General features: G+C 36.3%; 1 protein-coding gene across 1 annotated transcript in view; it reads left to right on the forward strand.

Annotated features, from left to right (window-relative positions):
- HSD17B4 (hydroxysteroid 17-beta dehydrogenase 4) overlaps positions 1-20,569 on the forward strand; it is a 67,759-nt gene extending 47,190 nt beyond the window's left edge. Inside the window, exons 18-24 of the mRNA XM_005142971.4 lie at positions 3,311-3,380; positions 7,272-7,378; positions 7,681-7,767; positions 10,063-10,152; positions 12,064-12,202; positions 18,114-18,241; positions 20,145-20,569. Of these exons, the coding sequence (XP_005143028.1) occupies positions 3,311-3,380; positions 7,272-7,378; positions 7,681-7,767; positions 10,063-10,152; positions 12,064-12,202; positions 18,114-18,241; positions 20,145-20,234 (711 nt within the window). The 3' untranslated portion in view covers positions 20,235-20,569. The remainder of the gene's footprint in view (positions 1-3,310; positions 3,381-7,271; positions 7,379-7,680; positions 7,768-10,062; positions 10,153-12,063; positions 12,203-18,113; positions 18,242-20,144) is intronic.
- Positions 20,570-20,966: the final 397 nt, after the last annotated feature.

Below are 20,966 nucleotides of genomic sequence, written 5' to 3' on the forward strand. Positions count from 1 at the left end.
ATGTAGCACCCATGGTTTGGAATAAGAACAATCCAGTAACTAAGGTATAACACAAACACTACTGCTACCACCAATAATAAAAATGATAACAGAAGAGAACACACCACCCACATACCCAGCCAGACCTGAGCAGCTACCTACACCTTTTGGGTAGCTCCCCCCAGTTTATATACTGGGCATGACGTGCTGTGGTATGGAATACCCCTTTCGCTAGTTTGGGTCAGGTGTCCTGTCTCTCCTTCCTCCTGGCTTCCTCTCCTCCCTGGCAGAGCATGAGACTCCAAAAGTCCTTGGTCAGAGTAAACATTACTGAGCAGCAGCTGAAAACATTGGTGTTATCAGCATTGTTCCCAGGCTGAAAGTCAAAAACACAGCACTGCACCAGGTACGAAGAATGGGAAAAACGACTGCTACTGCTGAACCCAGGACAATCTCACATTAATTGACTTTTGTCAACCCCTAAGGATGCATCCCTTTTCTTTTTTTTTTATTATTAATTTTTTTTTTTGTATTTGATATTATCACTTGGGACTTCAGGAAATGTCATTATTTGAAAGAATATAAAAAGTAGAGCCAATGAGGCTTTGAAACAGTTCCGTTCTCATGTGAAATGTAATGTATATAATATAATGTAATTATAATGTATAAAAAGTAGAGCCAATGAGGCTTTGAAACAGTTCTGTTCTCATGTGAAATGTAATGTATATAATGAAATAATAACAAAGACTGTGGTAAATGAAAAGAAGCTTGTTGTCAGACCTGACTTGGCTGCACTGAATCCAAAATAACGTGCTCTGTAACGGCTTATTCAGTTTAGCCTATGTGTTTTCTAGCTGTGACCAATGCCACTCTTAAGTATTGAAAGAACAGAAAGACAAGTACTGTTTCCCATATTCATATGTCAGACATTTAGTTAAATACATTGATCACAGTTTGTTATCTGAGCTTAATAATTTCCTAAATGCTATGTTTATTTTGTTAGCAATAAATCACAAGTATTTTTTACTACAGTAATTTAGAAAAGCATTTGATAGTACTGTCTCCCAGGGAGTGGTTAGTTAGTAAGCAATAGAATCATAGCTAGATTTAAGTTGAGATTTGAGCTTAAAACAGAAATTTGCCTTTTTTTATTATACATAAATAAAATTTTTCAATACTAAACTAAATGATATTTAGTTTGAATTAAAAATTACTGCAGCTCCTTTGTGAAAATAGCCTGCTGACAGCTTCTGTGAAAGTTAAAATTAATGAAAGAATGAATATAAGACCTGAGGATCTTAATTTGGTTAAAAAGTCATTTAATTTTTTTTTTTTTCATACATGGCAATTTTTATTTTCTCATTCTCAAGACAGGTAATTTGCTATTAAAATTTAAAGTGTCTTGAAAGAAAACTTCAGTGATGAAGTACTTCAGTAATGGTCTCTACTTTGTAGAATTCTGTCAAGAGCAACTCTTTAATTTGTCAGTTGGTTTTTTTCATTTTCCCTAAGGAACTAAGGGTCTGTTCCTCACTAAAAGTCTCTTTCGTGGTGCAACTTCGCGGGCTACTTTGATACTGGTAGTTGTCTCTTCACACTCATCATTTCACTTCAGCTGCCTTAATGGCATAACAAGGGTGTAAATATTTACATTATCTCAGTTTGCTTTCCAGTTCCACCCTCAACCTGCACTCTGTTTTAGCACACACTGCTTGAGTGTCCCTTATAGAATATCCTCTGTGCCATAGGATTGCTTGCCAGTCAGTTTGGCTTGCTCTTTTGTACTTGATTTTACTTGTAGATTGCTAGCTGTAAAGTCCTAGCACTGGAGCACTCCTCGCCTTCAGGAGATTTTTACTTTATTCTTCTCACCAGGTGAGATACCTTAGCCATTTCTACTTCTTGGTGATGTGTAAGATTGATGTAAGTTAATTGTTAATTCAGCCAATTATTTTCCTTCTCTTTTGTCCCAGTTGGAGGAGCAAACTTGGACCCATCTGAACTGTAGTCTTACATTAATACAAAATTTTCAGACTTTACTATTTTCCTAAGAATGTATACAATCAATTGGAGGATAATTAAAAACAAAACAAAACACATTTTGGGTGAAAGTAGAATTACAGTTAGAAATTTCAGATCTAGTGATGCCATTTTACTTTTCAAAAGGAAAAGCGATTCAAAAAGAATAAAAAATAATTTACAATCCCAGTCTGAAATCCTGAAAGAAAATGTTTAGTCATAAGTGGTTCCAAAGGCCAGTAATGTACTCAATTAAACTAAGGGTTTAAAAGTTTATTTTGGTTAATTTCATATTCAATTTATATATGCCATCCTGCAAAAATACTAAATTCTTTAAATCTTCACTAGTGTTAGTGATGTGTACTGATTTTCTCTGTACTTTTAGGAATGTCACACTAGAGAGTACTCTACAATTGTTAATTCCCTAGATTTCACTGGAATCTGATGAATAAGCTTTTAGTACAGAAAGACAAGCAGAGGGTGGCTTGCCACACCAGTGGTCTGTTGACCACTGTACAGCAAATGTAAATTTGATAATAAAAATGTTAATGTCCCACAGAGAAAGAAAACTGAAGTACAGTAGCAATCATCTTCATAATTTCTCCGTTTTATTCACATTCACAGTACATACAAGATACTTAAGTTGTATTTCTCTACTTTTTAGTAGTGAAACAGAATACTTAACATGATGCAGAAGTCTTCTAGAAAGCTTGGCCTGTCACTTTGAGATTTTGTTTGTAATATTGGGACCAGCTACCCATGAAGCTGCTAAGAGAGAAGTATGTTAGTCAATCACATTACTCTGCAAAGGGATAAGGATATTTCTGATCTCTGTAAGATTAATCACATGTTGAAAAAGGATGGTTGCATGTGTGTTTAAAAAAAAGTTTTGTTATTTTTTATTTAAACCGTGGATGGATCTGTCATGGAAAAAGACTCCTTTAAATTACCTTTCAAGCTAGGGAACCTATGAGCAAATTCTAGAAAATGCGGTACTTTGCTGTTGCCAAATTTTAGTGAAGCTGGATTTGTATGCCAGCAGAGTAGGTGACTTTTAACTCCCACTAAGCAGTTGTATTCCTTTTGTTATGTATGAAGTCCACACACAGTTCTTGGCACATTTCCCTAGAGTTTTGGCAGTTTGTCTACACAATAACATTTAATTTCTATTTTACCTGCTTTGGTTTAGGGTAAGTTATCTAAGAGCTAGTAAATTGTGATGTTTGTTAATCTGTCCTTATTTTTTGAGTAACTCCTGCTTATTTCTGCCAAACACAGCTAGCCTCTCATTTTTATTTCTCTGTTTCTGCAGGCTGCCTTATATCGGCTGAGTGGGGATTGGAATCCTTTACATGTTGATCCAAGTTTTGCTGCTCTTGGAGGTGAGCTGAGGGATACCATTGTATTAATGTTTGGATGAAGTATGATGTAAATGTATTTTCAGTTTGGGGTTTTTTTCCCACTTAATCTGTATAACCTTTAACAAGCTGAAAAAAACAGTGATTTCTTTTGTAGCTGTTCTTAGAGTCACCATTAGATGTCTTCAGTGTTCTGTGTGACGCTTCACTGTAAGAATTACCTACAGTGAAAACCAGCCTCCTGCCCTATTTTCCTGTTAGACCTTTCTTGTTGCCACTGTCCCATCTTTACAGTCTCTGTTTCATAAGAAATTAAGTTCTTAAGAAATATTCAAATACCTATAAGCAGAAATAATTGCCTATCAAAAGCTTCAGAAAGAATTGCATGAGGTCTTTGATAGATAAGTCTAAGTAAATGATTTTGAGAGTATGTTGGTCTTAGATGCTTAGCTTGCTTAGCTGCCTCTCTTGATAGTGCAGTACCTTATTCATTTATGTAACTGTACATGCCAGAGCAATTGACTATAGACTACATTACCTGATTCTTGCAGAGAAGAGTTGCTAGTTGCTACAGAAAGGTCTATTTTCTCAAATTTCTGTTGTAAAGGTATTTTTCAGAGTTCTTTTCAGGTCATACTAGTAGTAGTGTGATTACTCCAGGCTGACAGCAATTTTATTTGCTTAAGAAATTTCCCTGAATAAGAGTGCCATCATCATAATCTTTACATAAAAATACTAGTCTGTAATAATTGGTCTGCAGTTTTCTGGTGACTTCTTTTTAAAACAGGATTATCACTGTATGATGTTCTAAGATAAATATAGCAGAGTTACGCTTATTTATTCATATCATGCTTAATGTACTTCCCCAAATAGTCTCCTTTCATGAATACATACTAATTGTTTGGTTAACTGTTTTGTATAATTCCATGTAAATTTGTGTTACTAAATAATGATAACCAAATACCAGAGTCAGTAAAGAGATTTCTGTGGTTTATTAAACCTTTCTGTTTGTTTGTTCATCTGATGATTTTGGATAAATAGTTAGATGGAATCACCAATTAGTCTTGAAGATGGTAGAGGAGAAAAATACACTCTTGTGTTTCAAATCGCAGAGCATAAAATAATGATGATAATCCTATTAAAATGTTACAAAAGAGTAGAAAAGTAGATGAAAAAGTAGAAAACTTCTGCCTTCTCACACAAAGAGCGCCAGCACTTAGAGAGTAAAAAATGAAACTAACTGTGTAGACAAGGTAGTCTCTTTGTCCGGACAGAAAACTGCTGCACTGGATTTTGTGGAATAGGAACTCTGGCAGTATCCTCCTCAAATATCTATACCAACTGTAGGCTCAAACAAAGAATATTACTATAAAGAGATTCTACAAATATTTTGTAGTTATCGAAAAACTGTTTTCTTTGGGCATATTCACATGTCTTCTTGTCTTTAATCTCTGTTCCCTTTGACTGGCTTTCACCAGCATGGCCTGGAAGCAGCCAGTCAGTGTAGTGCACACAGGTTGTTCCCCAATTACTGTTTAGCCTTTTTGTGAGTAATGTTTCAGAGGAGGTACGCTCTACAGTATAAAAAACACCTGTTTATATTCTTGTGCTTTTATGCCTGTAGCTTCTGAGTATTTCTGAGATACTAGAAAGGGAAGTCAACATTTACTTTGTTCTCATGTCACTCTAGATAAAAAATAACTTGTGTTACAGATTTTTCTTAGAGTATGCATTAGTTTTATAAAGAAAATAGGGGGGAGAATAAGACTGTATTTGTCTGACTTCTGGAAATAGTTGTGGGTTTTGGTTCCTTCGTGGTGGATTGAGCAAAGGTTTTTAAAGAACTGAATGTCTCTATAACATTCTGTAAGAAAGATTGTGAGTAGTGTTATTGTTACAGTAATACCACTAAGATTGACTGCACAGTACCTTTGTGCTTTCAGAAATACTTTCTGCACAATGTTCAGAAAACAGAGTGCTATTAAAAGTGTGTATATTCAAATATTTTTTGCAGGAGAGTGTCATGGGTTCAGCTGTAGCAGTCATTTTTTCTCCTTCTTGTAGCTGGTGCAGTGCTGTGTTTTGACTTCTGGGCTGGGAACAGTTGCTTGATAGCGAGCATGTTTTGAGGGTGTTTTTGTTCAGGGCCTTTTCTGAGCACGTGCTCTGCCGGGGAGGAGGGGAGTCCGGGAGGAAGGAGAGACAGGGCACCTGACCCAGGCTAGCCAATGAGGTATTCCATACCATAGCACGTCATGCCCAGGATGCAAATAGGAGAGAGCGGAAGGGGTGGAGCTCTGGAGGGAAATGGAGGAGGGAGCACGCAGTGCTCGGCCGGGCAGGGTGGAGTGAGTTATGGGTCGGTGGCTGGTGGGGTGTTGTATTCTTTTTGCTTGTTGTTGGCTTTATCATTATTATTTGTAGTAGTAATGGCAGTGGTGATTTGTATTATGCCTTAGCTATTAAACCGTTCTTATCTCAATCCGTGGAGGCTACATTCTTTGGATTCTCCTTCCTAACTCTCTGGGAGTTGGGGGAGCAAGGGGGGGAGTGAGTGCACAAGCTGTGTGGATTTTGGTTTTAACCACAACAGAGAAAAATAGCAGAATTATCAGAATGGAATAGTTGAAGCAAGAAAACAGTTGTTTCTTTTAGCCTGTCTTCTGTCGTGTATCCTAACCTAACGAGTAAAAAATCCTGTTTCTATTCCTTACTCATTACTCATCCTTACTATCCTACTAGTCTTGTCTTCCCTTTGGGCTGGGTCTCAGAATTCTCATCTTTCCTGGCTCTGAAGTCTAGTGGCTTTTTTGGGTCTGTCTTGAAGGTGCTTTCTTCTTCTACATCTTCTGATTCTCTGCGGGCTAGACTTTCTCTTGTCTTCTCTTTTTTGTTTCTTTGGGTTTGGTTTTGGTTCTGCTTTTTTGAAACCCAGCTATTGTCCCTTGGGACAACTTTTCATGCTGTGTAGATACTGTGAGGTACTGTTTGGAGCTCAGAAAAAGTTGAACTAGCAGCCAAGAGTGGCAGATGAGTTTCAGGCAAAAGAACTGCTTTCAGATCCAAAGCTGGACACACCTGTCTTGAATCCCTGGGCTGTTGAAAGTATGATCAATTACTATTCATGTGCCCTATCAGGTCAGAGCAACCTGTTAAGAGATCAGAACATACTCTGTACAACAAAATCTTTAAATTTAACCACAGCACTTTAGCAAATATTGGGGAAGTTTTCAAAGATTTATTGTTACAGACTTCGACAGAACTAGAGAAAGATTCAGCACTAATACAAAGATTATCATCTGCCAAGGTTCAGCTCCAGTTCCAAAGCACAGAACTGCAACAAAACCTGACCAAAAATGCCAGTATAAATAAACACTGCAAATTTCTTGTTGTTAACTGTGTTCAAAATATTTGCAATCTTTTCAGCATTCTACTCCTTAATAAAGCTAACCCTGAAGTGTGCACAACATTTGAAGAATTTTTCAATCATAAATAGGAATTAACAATGGGAAGCATCAAATAATCTTAGTATCACCACTTTCTGATCATTACCATACATCATTATCCTTGAAATGCATACTTCCATGTAACTGTGTATCTGGTGTGCCTATACAACATGTATACTAAAAAGGTTGATCTCCTTATTTTTCATTTTGTCACCTCTACAGACAATGACTAATCCTACTTCTGAGTTTTACAAAGTGTTGGGTGCCAGTTCTCAGTGAGCACTTTACTTTGACACAAAGTAGAGGAGACAATAAATGGTAACAGATATTTTTCCAGTGAGATAAATTAGGCTAAAAAGTATTAAGAACATTATTGGAGGAAAATACTATGAATAAAATATCTGTATTTGAGAAGCAACATGCAAACTCCTAATATTAAGAATGCCAAATGTCACTTTTTCTTCAATAGGATTTAAGAAGCCTATACTTCATGGATTATGTTCCTTTGGGTTTGCTGCTAGAAACATTTTGAAGCAGTTTGCAAATAATGATGTGAATAGATTCAAGGCGATAAAGGTCTGTGTTCATTCCTTCCAGTTAATTTTCTTTATTTTTCTGGTATTAGTGTTAAAATAAATCTTCAGGGTGGGAAAAGGCTTTTGCATTGTCTTAACTGTCACAATTGCTTTCATTTATTGCTGCTTGCATTTTAATGCCTCTTTCTAATACGGTTACTTAAATATTTAGGCTTTCTACATTGACTAGCTGCCTGATTTTTCTCTTTCATTTTTTTTCATTTCAGTAGAGCCTGTGCTTTTAAGCTTTGCATGTACATATTGAAGTTTTGTTCACATCCACACTTCTGTTTCTTTCTTTAGGTTCGGTTTGCAAAACCAGTCTTTCCAGGGCAAACTTTACAAATGGAAATGTGGAAGGAAGGAAACAGAATCCATTTTCAGACCAAGGTCAGAACACACCATTGTGGGTTTAAGAGAAAGATGTGTCAGTTAAAAGACTGGGGGCGTGAAGGGAAGCAAAAATAGTGGCTCTCAAGAACACCATTGAAGGTTTTGTAAAGTCATTATGTGAATGGAAGGAAATATTCTTACTTTTTTTTGGTGTCACTACGATTCCAATAAAAATACCATTATACTCATACGACTTACAACTCATGTACTCCTTACAGTGAAATGAGCTCTCATGTTACTTACTATATTGCATTTTCTGTATTTTCCACAGTGGACCAGAAAAAAAGCAGTCATTCCTAGGTCAGCATAGTTTGCACTTGATTTCTACAGTTAATCATAACCATGGGTATACATATTTTTTTAACATTTGTTTATCTTAAATATCTCCTGACAGTTAATTTACCCAGGTTAGCGTCTACAAATTTAGCTTAGATTGAATTAAACTTAAGCTGCTTGATACAGAACAACCTATGTAAAAATTGAAATTTCATAGCAGTTGGACATACTAACTACAAGAAAACAGAATTTACAGTTTTATAAATTCAGCTTTTTATTATTATGGGTTTTTTTTGGCATTGCTGTTAGCATTTTGTGTGGGTATCCTGTAATCCTCTCCTACATTTAGTAGGATGCTTTCTGGAAGCTAAGGGTAAAATACTCTGTGCAGAGTAAAAGTTAAGTACCCTTTGGTTCTGTAGTAGCATATTATGAAACTGTTGGTTTCTTAAGCTATGTTTGCTATGAGTATTTGTCAGTATGTGTGGGCTTATGCAGGTGCAATTTACATTGCTTTGGAGTGCCAATGTTTTGCAGCCCTATGTCTGTAAAAATGTAGCCAGCTGTTGATAAGTGAGTACAGCAGCAGCTATAGTTGCAGCTGCAGGCAGGATTGGAAAGACCAAATCAAATGAGGAGAGTCATTGTAAGGACATGGGGTTGCTGTTTCCACAGCAATACAGCTTTGAGCAATAAAATTGACTGAAGGAGGTAAATTTTGTTTGCAGACCTGGTGATGGTTAGCAGCTATAGAATTTCAGAATGACAGTGACATCAAGGCTGCTGTGTACAAACTCTTATCTCTCTGTACTAGTAGTAAACACGACAGTTTGGTGCCTCAGATGAAATCTGGAGATTACTGTATTAGAGATGCTATATCTATATTCAGTCCTAACAAAATTTCTAGCCTTCAGGTATTTATTTTAGAGGCTTTGCATTTGAAGCTTAAATTAACAGAATTCCAAGCCCTTTGGAATTTGTAAAAAGAGTAGGATGTTTTGTTGTATTTAAAAGCTGGATTTGGTTAGTAATTGCCGATATGTAGGGTTCTGTAGGATTTTGCTACTTTTTTTTTTTTTACAAGGGTGGAGTAATTTCGGAGAGAAATGGCAATGTTAAACAGAATTATGCAAAACTGCCTTGTTTCACCAGTTATGAATTGTTTAGAATTCTGTCTTACTGCATGTTGGATTAATCTGAAGTAAAGCTATCACTGTAGTTGCAATAAACTCAAGTTAAATCAAACTAAAGGTAGACATGACTTCAATATGCAGGTCTAAAAGCATTTTCACTGTTGTCTGAAGTGCAGTGGCAGCAGGTGACAACTGTTAGGCATTATTTGAGTAATTGTTAGTATATAGTCTTTCTGTGTTAATTTCACCTGTGCAGTAAGGTCAGCTGTGATAATTCAGTTATTCAGCTATTTTTCATCTTTCTTCTTGTTTCTATTTTTACAATGCTTGAAAAATTGCTTCTAGTGCAAGTTGCAGTGTAAAGCAGTGTAAAGCACCTGGAGATAGTGAAACTGCCTAGATGAACTCTTGACAAGTGCATATTTACCTCAAGGAAAATGATATTTCTCAGAACTGTTTATGTCCCTGCCCATGGCACGGGGGTTGGAACTGGATGATCTTAAGGTCCTTTCCAACCTTAACTATTCTGTGATTCTACGATTCTATAAAATCACATTAACAGTAATTTATTACACCGGAGGCAAATTTTCAGATAAATATGTTTTTTTTTCTACCATTGTGAACATAAAAACAGAAATATATTTTGGTATAATATGTCATGAAGCAAATAATTGCATTGAAGAGCTGTTGTAAAGCATAGTAGACTAACTGGCTTTGGAACTAAAGCACATTTATGTGTGGATTTTTTTCACTGTGGAACTTTTGTGTTTGCTCTTGTCTTCATCTTTGATTTTAAATTGTAAGGCAAACTCCTTGGTTGTCACTCTGTTGTGTTTTTTTGCAAATATGTTACCTCTTTAACGGTATTTTGTCCGCACCACAGGTCAAAGAGACTGGAGAAGTTGCTATTGCAGGGGGCTATGTGGATATAGTACCAGCTATGAATAAAACTTCTGCTCGGGAGCCTCTGAAGGTAGGGAGATGCAATAGAAGTCTTGACTTGTGAAGCAAAATAGTTATGTTTATTTTTATGAAAAAACGTGAAAATACTTAGATCTCTAGTCTTATTTGCAGTAATTAGATGAGTGTACGAGTTCAGACATGTAAACACACGTGGTTGTATATAAGAAGCTGAAAGATCTGCTTTGGAAAAAATAGAGATGTTTTAAGGTACACAGGTTGGTTGATGTTTGAAGTGCTTGATGGTAGTTGAACTGTTAGGATAAGTATTATGATGCATGTGACAAAATTAATGAGGTCATGCACTGGTGAGAGTTTTGAGCACTGGCATAGCTTAAGATTGAAATTAGTCCCTATATTTTGGGGTTCTACCTGTAAAAAGAGCATTTTGTTCTTATTTTATAGATGTTGAGTATCAAACTCAATGTAACTTGTAACAGCATGTGGTCTTTTTTAATTTTTTCAGAGAGACATGGTGAGAGTGCCGGGAAGGCATTAGAATAACAGAACAAATGAAAATGAGCTAGTGTACCCATAGAAAAGAACAGTTTTGTCATTGAATCACTTTGAAAGAAGGCTCTGACAGCTATTCGTGTACAGGGACAGGCCTAACACACAATACACATTTTATGCTGTATATATTTAAAAAAAACCCTTTGCATGCCTTCATTAAGCCTCGGGTATGGGATCTGGGACAACAGACAGTATGGTACAAGCAATGCCAAGGACGTCTTAGGTTCTTAATGTGGTTTAAAAGACATGGGTGCACAATGCATTTCCTTGATAAACTGTCATTTTCCCATATTGATTTCTGCCTGCAAAGAATGAAACTTTAGTGCATTGAAGTTTATGAGGTACTGAGATAGTGGCATTCATGGAAAGCTGCTGATACATTCTTGGAATCTCTTTTCTTTTTGCTGGTGGTGTTTAGTCCTCTGACATTCTGAACTGTTGCCAGATCTGCATTTGAAGTTCAAATATGTAAGCGTTACAGTTTTTCAGTGAAATAATTACAGAGATTTTCTTTTTTTTTTTTTAACATGGGCAGAATAGGGTTTTTTTTCCAAGCTTACTCAGAAAAAAAAGTGCTTTGGCAAAAGGTTGCTGACAGAGGCAGACATCTACCAGGGAAAATGAGTCTGAGTGAATGAAGACTGGCAGATTTAGATGTTGGGAACTCAAGTTATGTAATGGAAAAAGTTAGGCTTAAACAAAGAGGTGACAAGGTAGCAGCGTGAGGAGTATTGCACATTAGAGTGCATGTAGGTGCAGCAGAGCAACTAGATCTGTGGGAGCTTTTTTGTCCAATTCTAATTAGATGAAAAATGTCACTAGAGCAGCTTCTTAAAATGCAGCATTTTATCCAGTGTGAATACTTGTTAAAGAAAGACATGAAAGGCTTGCAAATAATACATTGGAAAAGCAAATGTAACTGTAGCTAATCTTACTCTTAAATGGTGTCTACACTGAAGTTCTGACTGTGTTCCTAATGCAGTATGTTTTGAACATGTTCCATGTCACGTTAAAGTCATGTACTGATAAAAATATTTTTGTGTTCTAAAAACTAACATGGCATCCAGCATGGAAAAAAAGTGGCAATGGTTATCTTCCAGAGGGAATAAAAGACAATTTAGAAGCCCTTAGAGCCCTAATTATTAAACATATCTTAAATTGTAGTGACAAATGACAAAAACGGCAAGATTTGAAGTAACTCTCAAGAAGAGTCCATGAAGTATTTTCTGCTTGAATGTTTTCTTTAATGCGGGCAGTTGCTAGAGGTGATTATTTAGGGTGGAAGAAATCTCAATTGCATTTAGTAATTCTGCAGTAAAGACTTTCCTGGACACAGTGCTTGAACTAATAAACCTATTTAGTACATTTAAGCAGAGTTTCAATTTTAAATGATTCATACTCTCTTTTTAAGACTACAGGACTGCAGAGTGACCTTGTGTTCGAAGAAATTGGTCGTCGTGTAAAACAGCTTGGAAATGAATTGGTAAAGAAAGTAAATGCCGTATTCCAATGGGACATCACTAAAGATGGAAAAACAGCAGTGCAGTGGAGTAAGTTGTAGATTTTATATAATACCCTGATGTTTGTTTGTTTTTTTTTAATGACAGAGTAATAATGCTAATTCTAAAAGCTGATACCTTCAAAATAAGGATAAGATAGTAGATGAATATTCACTAGGACTTAAAAATCTGAATGCACACTGAAATCGCACAAGGGACAAGGAGGTAGATAAAGTTCTATAATGGCAGTTGCTAACCTTTCTAGGTAGGAACATTCTTCTGTAATTTGCTTATCTAGATGTAGGCACACAAACCACCCTCTAGAACCTCAGTGAATTTCTGTTTACATTTTCCAGAATGCATTATCACTGCACTTATATGAGCAAGCTAAATCAACGTACTTGGAGCTCTGTGTTACAATAATCAGTCTGCTGGTGATGTACATGCTAACTAATCTAAAAAAAGAAGTGTTTTATTTTTACTCCATTGTTTTTCTAATTTCAGTTAAAACATAGCCCAGTTTCTTCCCATAAAGTTTTTTGAGATCAGGGTTAGTGAAGGTACAGTGATGCTTACTCATCATTTAAGCATGTGACTGTGTTGAAGAGCTGATGATGAAGCTTGTAATAGCAATAGGTCGGGAGGGTGGTGTTTCCTATTGAAGTGGATCATAGAAGTTAAGTGGACAGATAGGGGCAAAATTACTTCCTCAAAATTTTTTTCAAATTCTCCTGTGCTTTTTCTAAGGACAGGGTTTTTTGAAAAAAGCAGTTTAATTTTAGTGATGAAATAAATCTAATTGTCTTTGGAATTTATTTTTTTCCCCCAGAGGTGTCCTGAAAGATCTATTTGTAGAATGTAAAGCTTTTCCAAAGGAATAAAGTAGAGTCAGGTTGTAACTACCAGGCCTTTAATTTGTGGAAAAATGCAACTCTTGGGGTCAGGTGTGTAACTGAGATTTTCTTTGAACATGTTTTGGTCATTACAAAAAATGCAAAGAAACACAAAGCAGAAGAAAGACCTTCCAGAGGCAAGCTTTGAAGACTTTTAAGCAATTGCCAACATAATTCTTTTTGCTTATTTGCATACATTATTATTCTTCAGTGTTCAGGAGCATCATCATGTACTGTCTCTTCTACCAGATGCTAGCATAATTCATTTTGCATGGTGAATGTGGAAGAAGAGAGTAGTTTGTGGCTATATGTTCAAAGGAAGACAGCTTTCTTGGGTTATCGACAGTATCTTAACTGCAAAAGATTACTGACAGATCTTCATATGTTCAAGACTTTTGTAATGCACATGAACAATTTAGATTAGAATTAGATTTAGACAGCTAATTTAGATAATGTAACACTGACATTTGCTGACTTAAAAGCTTGACTCATTCTATTGTTAAAGAAATGGAAGCTCTGTAGCCTTCAAAAATATTTTTTTACTTTAAAAACTGAGGGTGACAGTAATATGTTACCTTTGCTATAGCTTAAATTTAATTCTGTGTCACTATTTTGACCAGTTTCCAACCTGCTTCAGATTTTGATGTTCATTAGCTCTGATGGTGATATTGCACTGCTTTACACTACATTTAAATTTTGCCCACTGATTATTACTTGATCTTATTGCTAAATTATTTGTGACTTGATTATTATTAAAATTTTGGGTAGAATAATTTTAAATCAATTTTGTAAATGATATGGTAAGTTAGATTGTAAAAATTTTGAATTATCTTTTTTCTCAAAGTAAAATTACTGCTTTGAGAATAAGATCCCATACCATATGTACCTATAGTAAAGCAAAGGAGGAAAAGATGACATTAAAATTTATTTAGAATTCAGTTCCAGTGGATATATATTGCATACTCCTTCAATGTGTGATCAAAATTCTTGATGTGTTGTCATTGAAACAATTGAAATGTAAAGAAGTAGTTTATTTTGGGGAGGGTTTTTTTTAAGCCTTGAGCTGATGCTAATTATTTTATTATCTACCTTCTTTTTAGACCTCTCTTTTTAAGGGCCTCCCAGGCCTTTACAGACAGTGTTTGTGATTCTCTTGGGCTACCTGCTAGGCCTCTTTCCCTTATTAAATTTGTTATAGTTTTGCTGGCGTGTCTTTTAATTTTTAAAAGGAACTTGAGCTTTAATTCGTATTGCTGCACACATGGTTGTGTTTCAAACTTCTGTTTTCATATGGAGTGGATCAGCCATGTGAGTATCAAGCAGAAGAGCTGTATCTGTAGCAGCCATGAAGGGCTACATGATCTCAGAAGCAAAGAACACCAGAGGCACCTTTATGCTACTCATCTGTTACTGCTAGCACTAACAGTATGTGAGGTAGTTGCCTGGCAGCTGAGCACTGACATAGCTATGCCAGTACCAAATAATTATCAAGCTCCTGCAATCATAGTATATAGTACATAAGTATATAGTATGTAAGTGTATAGTAGCTGTAACTGTAGCGGTATGTATCCAGCAGATAATGTAGAATGTAGGTATAGGAGACTTGCATCAAGACCATCTCTTCTTACAGCAAGCAACTGTGTTATATAGCTTTATGTCGTAAAGTTGTATTTCACAAGAAGGTACCCTCTCTGATCATTTTGGAAAGCTAGAATTTTTCTCCTCTGAAGGTTGGAATCTGTTCTGGTGTTTGGATCATTTCTTTCATTGCTAGATTATATTCATTTGTCTGTGGGCTAGTTCTGTAGTTTAGTCTCAGTTGCCATCTGACTGCTCTATGCTAGGTATACATCAGGAGGCAAGAAAAATGATCGAATGTGTTTCTGAACCTTCTCACCCCCATCCCCACCCCTTGCTCCCCCTGCAAAGAAAAAGAATGTTTTGGGGAAATTTTCCATTCTCTATAACAAGGCAAGTTCCTTTCCCTCTTCAACATACCAACATATAGTATATTTTGGATCACTCTCCCTTGCGATTCACCAGAATTCACCTAGTAGGGCTTACATATCAAGTTTAGGGATTTCATTTATTTCATTTTCTCCTGCTCGTTCCTTTGGGGGTTTGTGTGTCTTTTTTCTCTTTGTAGCATATTTATGATAAAGCTTAAAAAAAAAAAAGAAAAAAGGGTGGGTCAAGTAGCAGTCAAAAGTCTGCCATGTTTTTGTGAAAAAGACAGTATTTGTTGTCACAGAGCTCTTCTCTTTTGTGGCTGCTCTGTTCTTTTTTCTTTTTGTCTTCCTTAGAAAAAATATAAATGCTATTTGAAAATAATAAAGAGGAAATGGAAATAGTATTCTCATATATTTGTGCAAAGAACATGCTGTTCGGTTGGTCCTCTGTTGTTTTTTTATTAGAATATCTAATAAGTTTTAATTTCAGATGGGTTAAGAATTTGATTAAACACAAATTTTGCCCATGGTACCATGATTATGCAATATTTACAAGCATATTAACTCCTTGAGAGTTACAGATGTGGATTGATAAGTGTCATGGGTTCAGCCATGGCAGTAATTTTTCTCCTTCTTGTAGCTGGTGCAGTGCTGTATTTTGACTTCTGGGCTGGGAACAGTTGCTTGATAGCGAGCATATTTTGAGGTACTGCTCGGGTGCTTTTGTTCAGGGCCTTTTCTGAGCACATGCTCTGCCGGCGAGGAGGGAAGGCTGGGAGGAAGGAGAGACAGGACACCTGACCCAGGCTAGCCAATGAGGTATTCCATGCCATAGCACGTCATGCCCAGGATGCAAATGGGAGAGAGAGCGGAAGGGGTGGAGCTCTGGAGGGAAATGGAGGAGGGAGCACGCGGTGCTCGGCCGGGCAGGGTGGAGTGAGTTATGGATTGGTGGCTGGTGTGGTGTTGTATTCTTTTCACTTGTTATTGGCTGTATCATTATTATTTGTAGTAGTAATGGCAGTGGTGATTTGTGTTATGCCTTAGCAATTAAACCGTTCTTGTCTCAAGCCGTGGGGACCACATTCTTTGTATTCTCCTTCCTAATTCTCTGAGAGTTGGGGGAGCAAGGGGGGGAGTGAGTGAGCAAACTGTGCGGATTTTGGTTTAAACCACGACAATAAGCAATGCTTTTGAGACTGGGATAGGAAATGGAAGAGGAGAACAGGTATTGTATCAATACTAAGTATGTACTGTAATATTTAGATTAAAGTATTGGAGTTGTCAGAATTTGCTTGAGTCACATTATATGGGGCTTACTGACCAGTGGTATTTGGCTTAAAGGAAGCTAAGTCTGGCTACACCAGAATGGTTCATAACATATCTAGCATTTGAGTAGAGGTATATTTTAAAAGCATATTGACAGTTAATCTTGGTTAACTTAATCTGAGGAGCTGGTATCCACTGTGAAACTTCCATTTCGTGATTCAGTAGATTATATATATATGTTTTGTTTTGTGTTGTTTTAATAATAGACTGTGCCTGCATAACCTACAAGAGCAAAATTTAAACACTAGGTTATGATGTTAGACTATATATAGTAGCTGGCTTGAATTAAAAGAATGTTACACAGCTCCTACCCACAAACTCAGAAGGTATAGATTATTCATCTGGTGATCAGTACTTATTTTTCTTTCTTCTGCTCTTATTGCATCAAGTTTTTGATGTCCATTTAACTTGTTCCTGAAATTAAAATTTACCTTAAAATCAAGTGGATAATAATCCAGTATGTCTGAGCATCATTGTATACTTAATTAGAATTGTGGAATCATAGAATGGTTTGGGTTTGAAAGGACCTTAAAGATCATGTAGTTCCAACCTCCCTGCCATGGACAGGGACAACTTCCACTAGACCAAGTTGCTCAAAAGCCCTGTCCAGCCTGTCCTTGAACACTGCCAGGAATGGGGCAGCCAGATTTTCCTTGGGCACCTTGTTCCAGTGCCTCACCATTCTCACAGCAAAAAAATTCTTCCTTATATCTAACCTGAACTTTTGTTATAATTGAATAAATATTAACTTAGAACATATTTCAGAAAATGAAGGACTTCAACAGACAAAAGCTATTCCCAGTCTGGTAGTTCACCTTAGCCTTTCAGAAAAATTATTTGAAAAAAATGCAAGATAGTTTATGCAGAAATAAGTCTCCATAGTTAGGCCAGCATCTCAGAATTTGTCAACTAAGAGACACCAACTGACAGTATCTTAGTGCTGACTAGGCAGCAGTGATTCTGTGATGAGAGGTGCCATGTCCTTATGGGAACATCCACATGAATAATGATTTCAGTTTGTGTGTAAAAAGCTGGGAGTGGGTGGGTGGGGGGTGAGGAAGCCATCAAGACAGAGACATCCAGAGGAAAGGGGAAGACTGGGAATTTGCAAATCTGATTTGGCAGAGCACATCCTGTCAAAATATCCTTTTAATACTCTTCTAATTAAATGACACAATACCTGATAGTGTTAGTTTTGTAGTAGATTATTTTGGCAGGTCATTTGAGTATAGAAAAAGAACACTCTAAGTCTCCAGACACTTTGAGGAATTTTTGGCTTTCCAGAAGAAAAAGACAGTTATTTGGCAAGGCTTTAAACACACTTTGTGTAAAGCAGAACAGGCTATGTTGCCTGTGAGGCAGAACAGAGAAAATGCATTAGTATGTCTGAACATCACCACATTTGCCTTCTCAGAATATAGAGTGCTGTTTTAAAACATTAGAGTTTTGTTACTAAATAACATTTTTGCAGTAATTACACCAGTTAATACCTTGTCATCCCAAGTTCTGTTTAAAAAGTTTTTGCCATCTCTGCAATCTCTTTTCAAATGTCAGTCTTTGCTGTAAACCCCCTCTCCCTTAGTATGGCTTTTTTTTTCCTATTCTAATCTCAATTATTTTATTTCATTAACAAAGAAAACTTAAAGCCTTTTTATTTTCTAAGTGGCTGTTAGCTCAAGATTTATGTTCACATTGGATGCTTTATAATAGTCAATAAGGAGAATAGTGTTCTTTAGACTGAAAATTTTATTTTTATTTTGGAATAAAACTGTCTTTGCTGCTTATTCTCAGCAATTGACTTAAAGAATGGCTCTGGAGCAGTGTATCAAGGACCTGCAAGAAGTTCTGCTGATACCACCTTCACACTGTCAGATGAGGATTTCATGGATGTGGTACAACAAAAGACCAACCCCCAGAAGGTAAAACCCATGCATCACAGTCATACTTGTTTACATGGGGTCATACTATTTCCCTTAAATCCAGTTCTGCTTCTGAATGTTTGCATTCTGAAAACTGCAGCGCTTTTGGCAGTGCAAACCAGAGTCAGATGAAGTATAAGCACATCATTTGTAGAATCATAGAGTGGTTTGGGTTGGAAGGAACCTTAAAGATTATCTAGTTCCAGCTCCCTGCCATGGTCAGGGACACCTTCCACTAGTCCAGGTTACTCAAAGCCACATCCATTACCTTTTACTGAATATGCCAGAACACATGATGAGGAATTTATCATCTTGAGACAAAGATACTTCAAATGATATAAAGCCCAGCAGTACAAAGTTAGTTTTTTGTTTGTTTCCTGGCACTTCACTATATGTGATTTGCAAGGGAAGGGTTTGTCAGTTTGATCATCGAGCCTGTTTTGATTGGTCATGTTGCAGGAAGTTGGTATTGCAATATTCTGATTTACTGCTAATACTGAAGCAAAGAGAGGTCTAGGACAATGCAGGCATGTAGACCCATTGAAAATGGTCAAAATTCACCCAGACTGGGTAGACTTTTAAGGGATAGAACAATTTAAGAAAGTTATGTAGTCTGGGTCTGCGCTTCTAGCTTCTTGGCTTAATCAACTACTTTAAAATACTAATTTTACTAATAAAACTGCCTTGTGTAAAAGTAAATTAAACTGTCATAAATTTAATATGTCAGCTTACAGATTAAAGCTTGAGAAAATGAAAATGTTAATTAGGCTCATCGTATATCAAACAGTTCCCTTTCTTTGATCCCAAGCAGAAGTTTTTGGAGACTTTGTAAAATTTGAGACTAATAATGATGGCAAATGTTTGTTAGAAGTCTATGTACCACATGAGTAAAATCCTTTATGACCCTCTGTATGTAGCAGGCATAAAGTGTAAACAAACAAGCTGTTGATGTAAAATCTTCAGAATGCTAATGAAAAGTGACTGAAATTAGGCATATTGTCTATTCTTAGGCATTAGTATTTCCTCTGAGTTCCTGTGAAGTTCTTCATCTAAAGAAGCTCAAAGCATCTATTCAAATTCTTTTGTGCTGGCTCTCTCTATTCCTTATTTGAATGTATTTCAAGTTAATGGAACTATGCAAAAGCACATTGTTTCAGAACTTTCAAAGAGCTTTCAAATTGCAAAGCCACAGCAAAGCAAAACTAGTTTTAAAAAAATACTGAACTAGGTTCAAATAGGGTGTGCAGCTCTTTGAAGTAGAGACAATAAAAATGTAATACACCAGCATTTCAGTGAAAGTATTGGTTGATCTTTGATTCTGCAAACACAATGAAATCTGTTTTAGTTGCAGTTTGTAGCAGTATGCCATGTATAAAGCTGGTGCATTTATTTGCAACATGTGTGTATTTGGATTTGTTAGAATTTGAGTAGCTGACCTTTTCATTAGGGCTTTTATTTTCAGTAACTGCCCTTTTCTTTCCATTTTCTCCTTTCATATATGGATATGTGGATATATATGGCATAGGGAGGGGAGGAATAAGAGCTTTTTATGCCCTTGTGAAGTTTTGCCATCAGCTTCTCTGAAGAAGTTTCTTTTATACCAGAAGTCCTCTGTGCTATACTTACAAAAGAAGTGGAGGCCAATGAAGTTGCTTTGTATTTGGTTTCTTCCCCTAAGTGATAGACTCAGTCTTGCACTGTGGATAGAAAACTGTCATTCTGGATGCTACTAAAGTTGAACTTGTATGGTTTTCTGTTAAAAATCCAGTGAGCATAGTGAACCAAAGGCTTTCTTCTGAGCACTGAATAGCCACACCTATCTTTGTCTTCTTGTTTGGTTTTCTGTGGGTGAACAGTTGAATATATATATATATTTTTTTTTTCTCTTCTCTGCTTTTTGTAGGCATTCTTTTCTGGTAAACTGAAAGTGAAGGGGAACATCATGCTGAGCCAGAAACTGGAAATGATCCTGAAAGATTATGCCAAACTCTGAACTGCTTGATCATCGACCACAGCAGTAAAGAACTTCAGAAGACAGAAACTTCAGTTAGTTCAGAACCAATGACTGAAACATTGCAAGCTACTTAACATCAATATACTGATTTATTATACTGCTAATATACCATGTTTTAATTGCTGTAGACAGAAAGTTATGAAATTAACATAACTGTTAATATTGTTTTCTTATTTCTCAGCTATGATAGAGAATCGTACTTTTCTCATTATATACCTTAATCGAAATAAAATGTATGTAGTTCTTACAAAGATGCATATATTTCTGTACTAATTATGAAGAAAATTAAACCAATACACCTCTTTGGTATCTCCTTCTCTGTGTCTGTCAGTCTTCATTTATATTGCCTTAAATAGGCTGTCTAACTTCATTGAATCTGGCTGGTTTATTATTAAAATTAACATTATCTTTTGCCTTGACTTGTCATGATTCCATTAGAACAACTGGAAGATCCAAGTCAGTTCCATCATTTCCATTTATTTATGTCTTACCATTATGGGTTTTTTTCTGTATAGGAAAAAACTCTTCAACTTTGCCTCTGACCACCTTAGTTAGACAGTCACTTTTATATAAGTTACTCTTATAAATTACATGGAAAATTTTAAGAATCAATTGCTTAGGAAAGCTTTTTCATCTAAGAGGTATTAGCACTCCACCAAAGGCTGTCACTGTAGCCAAGTTGTTCTTCATGTAGATTCATTCTCATGAGGG

Source organism: Melopsittacus undulatus, chromosome Z (assembly GCF_012275295.1).
Source record: "Melopsittacus undulatus isolate bMelUnd1 chromosome Z, bMelUnd1.mat.Z, whole genome shotgun sequence".
NCBI lineage: Eukaryota > Metazoa > Chordata > Aves > Psittaciformes > Psittaculidae > Melopsittacus > Melopsittacus undulatus.